The sequence below is a fragment of the Molossus molossus genome, unplaced genomic scaffold (assembly GCF_014108415.1).
Source record: "Molossus molossus isolate mMolMol1 unplaced genomic scaffold, mMolMol1.p scaffold_m16_p_6, whole genome shotgun sequence".
In the NCBI taxonomy this organism is placed as follows: domain Eukaryota; kingdom Metazoa; phylum Chordata; class Mammalia; order Chiroptera; family Molossidae; genus Molossus; species Molossus molossus.
Window position 1 is genome coordinate 111,804,547 of NW_023425399.1, and position 6,238 is coordinate 111,810,784.

General features: G+C 46.8%; 1 protein-coding gene across 1 annotated transcript; it reads right to left on the reverse strand.

Moving 5' to 3' along the window:
* Positions 1-1,456: 1,456 nt before the first annotated feature.
* Positions 1,457-5,548, reverse strand: DSEL (dermatan sulfate epimerase like). The gene has a single exon (XM_036244972.1). The coding sequence runs from the start codon at positions 5,192-5,194 to the stop codon at positions 1,556-1,558; it is 3,639 nt and encodes a 1,212-aa protein (XP_036100865.1). The 5' UTR covers positions 5,195-5,548; the 3' UTR covers positions 1,457-1,555.
* Between the last annotated feature and the right edge of the window lie 690 nt (positions 5,549-6,238).

Genomic DNA, 6,238 nt, shown 5'->3' on the forward strand with positions numbered 1-6,238 from the left:
CAACCCGTCAACACAGCCTTCCTTCACGGTGACCTGGACAGAAAAGGCTGCGAGAGCCCCGGAGGACGTGGGGGGGGGCTGCTTCGCTCACCACAATGCGGGGAACAGCCCGCCGAGGGGGGCTCAGCTGCAGTGCAACATCCCCACAGCTTTATCACTCTGGAGGCACATCTGACACAATAACAAACTACCGAGGAAGAACCACTTTTATCTAGGTCAGAATAACAGACTCCCAAGTGCTGGAGCGCGTGGGGGAAATGACAGTCTGAAACATCAGGAAGAAGGCTGCGCTCTCCACCGAGCTTCTCATCAAGCCTCCACCCCGCCTAGCAGTCTGCCTCCAACACACTGTAATTACTCCGCCGGCTTATCCTGGCGTAGCGTTTTGATTTCAGCGCCTACTGGAAGAAAATGAGCCCCATTTGATGACGACCACGTTTATAATCAGATGCAGATGGTCAGGGAAGCAGATGCCTCTGACATCATCTCCCTGTTGGCCACACTGGCAGTCTGTCAACTCATTCAAAGGGACGCAAAGCAAGGCAGGCAGGGTTCCAAGCCTGCTGCCAGGCTCAGAACCACAGCCCGCGGTGGCTCTGCTTCCCTTGAGTCATACGGTGATAATTCCACAAAAGGAACTTTGATTCTAAGTCTGTTGTCAGGTTTTCCTGCAAAACTAATCATCAGGGGGAAAAAATCCCCACAGATACGGGAGTTGAGCACTTAGTAGCTGTGGCCTGTTGTGCACGACAGTGACAGAAAGGACAGACAGGACAGGGTGGGAGTGCTGTAACAGGAGCCGCTGTGTTCAAGGGGGGAAAATGGGAAAAGAATTTTAAACAGACAAGCAGGTCAGAAATATTCCACCAGCCCTTGGCACCCAGATTACGCGAAGTAGAAAACATGAAGGAGTCTGTTTAGGTCAGTTTCTGACCTGCAATAAAACATACTCCTTCTGTACGTCCATCTGTTATTTACAGAAGGAAGCTGATAGTTCAGCTGAGAATCTCCACCATTTCCCAGTGACAGCACGAAACAGTATACACAGCAAAGGATTTACTTTCTTGTGCGGGATAAATGTGTTAGAAGAACTTTCGTAAAAAGATAAGCAACTTCTGCAGTCCATCTTGAAAGCGAGAGATGCTTGGGTGAAGGGACAATGGAAGGCCTTGAGCAGCCTCTGAGGTCCAGGACAGATCCGCACAGATGAGACAGTGAAGATACAACCTTTAAAATCACCCTCTCTCCCCGGACACAACAGGACTTCATCTACACCTCTATAGTGGAAGCATTTTAGCAGAAAACAATTCAGAAACAAAGGCAAGAGAGTGGTGACATAAAAAATAAATCGTGCCTGGCCGAATATGGTGCCTATTTTTAAAATAATCTCTCTGTGCAAGTAATTAACTGAACACACACACACTCTCTCTCTCTCTCTTTCTCTCTCTCTCTCATGCACTCACACACACAGTACAAGAATAAACAAACTCTTCTAATTCATGTCCACAAATCCGGCTGGAAAATACTAGTGCAAATTTCTGCTGCCCTGCAGCGCTCAGTCCGTGAGCTTTGGGTATCCTAGACGAGCCATCAGTGCCCAGCAGATGTTTTCGATCTGTTTAATTGTCTCTCTCGGCAAGTTCTGCTTCCAAACATCAGCGTTACTTGGCGATATTTCCCCTTCGTAGGGAAGATAGAAAAGGTTCGTGGAGGTGGCAAACAATATTTGGTTTAAACTAGCAGGAGACAGAGGGATGCCAAGGAAGGCGAAAATCCTTTCAGTGGTTTTCTGCGGGAAATGCACAATGTCTTCAAACTTGATCAGTTGGTAAGTGGTCGGCAGCAAGTCTGTGTTTATTCTCAGGGCTGCTGCTGTGTTCGCCAGCCACAGATGAGACAACAGGGAGACAGCATCAGACTTGGGCTTCGATAATTCTTTCCTTAACGACTCATACTCCAGAGCGTAGCCCGGATTTACACAGCATCTGCTTTTACCTCCCTCTACTTTGAACAATTTAGCTAAGCGCTCTGGGACGTTCTTCAGAGAGTAAAGGCTTGGTTTGCTACTGTACAGCATTGAATAAACCCACGCACGAGGGTCCCTCACCACGTACAATGCCCTCAGCGAAGATCCCAAAACCTCCTGGAAAAAATGCAGCTTCAAGGTCCAGCTCCCGCTGCTGAGCCCGAGCACAGGCCGCGCGCCCGGGAAGAGAACCAGGTGACTCCGCAAAGCCCGAACGTACTCGGCGTCTCTATCAAACGCGCCTTTCATTCTACTTCTTTGTTCTGGCCAAGACTCTCTCCTTTTTGATTTTCTTTTCTTGTCCTTACTCGCCGGAAAATACTGGGCCAGCTTACCCCTGCCGGAGTCATGCAAACGGATGTTCTGCAAATGCAGCTTCGTGTCCTGCACTAAAGACTGCAGCCAGCCCCGGAGCAGGCGGAAACGCACCCCGTGGACATCGGAGGCCTTCCACTCGCAGGCGTCCACAAAGGAGTCGATCTCGAACTCCGTCTCGGGGATGTCGATGTAGGCCGTGGGGACCCTGATGTAGAGGAAATCACTGCTGTTGAAAAAGAGCTGTTTGAGAATGTCAGCTCCCGAACCAGGGAGCGAGGTAATGACAACGTCGGGAAGATCGGCGCGGGGTCCCTGGGAAGGCAGGGACCTCGCGGTCGCCTGGGCCTCGGTCCTCGCCCACTGTGCACAGATGGGCTGCGTACATGCGCTCCACACATCCAGGAGCTCGATGAACCACAAGGCCACGACCAGCATGAGGATCCATCGCATCAGCTTCCTAAAAGAAAGGTAAAACCGCCACTGGAACGTTAAAATCAACAAGCTAATGCACAGAATCAATCCAATGGCGATATTAAACTTAAATCCAAAGGGGAAAATAACTTGATCCTGTCTTACGGGCTTGACAATGGCTTGAGAGCCCAAACCAAATTGGGTGATTTGGCCCTGATCGGCCACATTGGCAAAGCCACCAAAGCCCAGGTAACTGAATCTTGTGTTCAGGTTGTAGTAGTCAGTTACAATGGAGACCACGTGTTCGGTATTATTGACGTTGAGAGAAATCTGAAGTCCAGAGTCGGAATTATCAGTAAATCTGCAGCTGGAAACGTTGACGTACGGCCCATAAAAGACATAGGCGATTCTTGTGATCGACGATTCCATCTGAAATGTAACGTTAACAAACTGGGTCCACCGTTTCTTGAATTCCGCGGCTTGCTCCGCTTCCTGTATACTAGCAACGGGGCTACTGCCCCGATGGTCAAACCAGAACATCTTGTAGTGTGCATCCCACACGTCCATCATGGCGCCATTGTACCTGTTCATGAACCTATACGGGATGTACTTAAAATCAATATCCAGATTATGAAAGAAGGCACTGACAGACTTGATCGGGGAATTGTCTTGCCTCTCAATGTGATCGACAACTAGCAAAGTCTGAGAATTTAAGAGAAGCAAAGCACGGTACACGCTTTTCAGCTTCATGGCTGAAGAGTACGCAGATACTGCCTCTCCACTGACAAATATCATCTCCCCGTGCTGAGAGGCAGTGATGATTTCCCCGGCCGCATCCCCAGCCTCCTCACTGGTCCACCTGAGCCACTGTGCACATTCTCCCAGCTGACCTTCCCAGGGCTTGTTGCACTGGCTGGTGGGTGATGGTGCAAACACCAATACATTGTTAAGGTAGCTCAACTTGGGTCCATAGAGAGCTTCGGAAACAAATACTTGCCCGTTGGGAGCAAAAGTAAATGAGTTCTGATCTGGATGTTCATGTCCTGGGTTAAAGCTTCTCCACCCATCAATCCAGGAGTATGGCTGAAAGTGAACTATGTCATACACAGCTCGACCCCCAAGTTTCCCAGATTTAAAAGACACAAAGGTATTGGTCTGCGTATTTGGCAAGCCAGCCCCATAAGTGACAACGCCCCAGTTGGGGAATGTATGCATTTTTGCAGTACCATATTCAGCAGGAGGCTGTGGGGTGAGCTGGGGATCATACCAGATGTATTCAGTGTGAAGAGTACTCCACCTCTGGGCAGTGGAGGGGACCATTGGTCCATCTTTAGGGCGGTGCCTTCTAATTTGCTGAGCTAACCAATTTCCAGCTCCATTCTTTAAGATGAACTTATCCAAGAAAACCAACTGGCTCTCTGGACCATAAAACCAGTTATAATTGGAATCCGCTATACCCACAGTTCTTTGGAAGCCCGGTAAAAGGGTGGCATAATAGAACCAAAAGTGCATTTTTAACCAGTTATTATCCAAGTTGTTGATATTAAAATGGCGCTGGGCCAGAAAAACATACTGTGTGACTGATTTAGCTGTGTAGCTTCCATAGGCCACACCTTCATCCAAAGAACCATCCACAACATGATTCAACAGAAACATTGTCTTTTCCATCACATCGACTACAACTTGTTTCCACAAAGTTACTTTAGATTCTTTATCTGCCCCAGTCACCAAGGCCCCAGTGAGCAATGCTATCATGTTCGTGGCTTGGTGGTTATGAAGAAGTTGTTTGCCCCATGAGCGGACCTTGGAATACTCGTACATTTCCTCGGTGATCACCCATATCTTTTCCAGGTATTTTTGTCTTCGATGATCATCTAGCAAGTTGTATAAAAAGTCAAAGGCAGTGGCAAAACCTGTTAAGGAGTGGCCAACTGGAACCTCATCCCCTGGCGCATTCTCAACCAGCCAGTTTTTGTAGCCCACCATCCTGTCCATATATTCCAAGACAAATTCAAAGGCAACTCTGTCTTCTGGGCATAACAAACAGTACAGTGCTAAAGGAGGCAGATTGTTCCCATAAATTTCATTCCACTTGGCAGCAAAATCGGCATGCTTGGGTGGAGGTAGGTAGTATGTGGGGTGGGACAGCATAACTGTCACTGCACTTCTGATCGCTCTGAAGAGATGCAGATGGCTTGTTCGAGACCTCTGTCTCATTGCTTGGATTTCTCCCGCATCAAAATACAAACTTGGATGAAGCACACTTTTCTTCGGCTTTGGGTTGGGTCTGAAATCTTGCACTTTCTGAGTCTTAAACTGATCTAGATCATCTGCGAAAACTGCCCAGTCCGAGTAATTGCTTACAGATTCCTCAAAAGTAGAGAAAGCAAACATCACTAATGCTAAACATAAGAAATGTCCTGTAAACATTAACGCCATGATCCATCAGTGAGTTCCCTTCCTTAGGCAATCATGTCAAACAGAGAGCACAATGTGGTTCCCATCTGCTTCGTATAAAACACACATTTAAGGCCTTGATAAAACAAAGACTATAAATCGCTTATGCTGTGAAATCCAGCTGATGTTCGGCTCATTCAAAGCAAGTACAGTTGCCGGAAAGGGGAAACTTACGCGGTGTATCTGTCCCTAACACAGTTTTGTTTCCACTAAAATTTCAAGGAATGTTAAAATCTCTTGTTTTTCCATCACAGAGGACACAGTGGTATAGAGTCAAACATACTGTGACTTCAGGATTTACTTCCTTTGCAGAAATCTAACATGAAGAGTCAAAACACACACTGTTAAAAAAGAAAGAAAAAGAAAGAGCACTCCAAAATCCAAATCAAGTCATTCCTAGCATAGGAAACCACCATCGGCGACAAAAATCACCATACGTGTGTTGTCCTTGTGTGTGTCAAAGGTGACAAAATACTGAAATCCTGGGAGTGGACTTGATTGTTATTCTTCTCAACTTTTACACTTCTGGCTTTGAGAATTTTTTTCTTCTTCATTTTGGGGAGAAAAACATCCTCAACAAGTGTCCAAAGTCCAGCCTGGTCTTGAAAAACTCAAAATTCCTGCCCTCATTTCAAATCTGTCTTTTTCAGGCTTTCTTCCCCATCAGCCTATTATGGCCCAGAGGAAGCACTTTCCTGTCTTCTTTTATCAGCTTCATCGGTACAGCTAGGAAAATCTCATCTCTTTGGCCTCCTAGGTACTTCTCTTCCAATCACGAAGCAACCACCAGCTGAGAAAGGAAACTCCCCTTGTCACCAACAGTGATGGCTCTTTTCTGCTCCTTTATCATGACATTCCTTTCTAGGGGAAAAACACACAAAGAAATTCTCTGAGCCTACAGGTATGCTGGGAGTAGATATACACTGATAACGCAAATCTTGTACCGGACAGAAATTTCAGAATCACAATGAGATCTGTTATTAAGTACCATCTAAGTTAACTCAAGTGACTCTTTTCCTTTTTCCT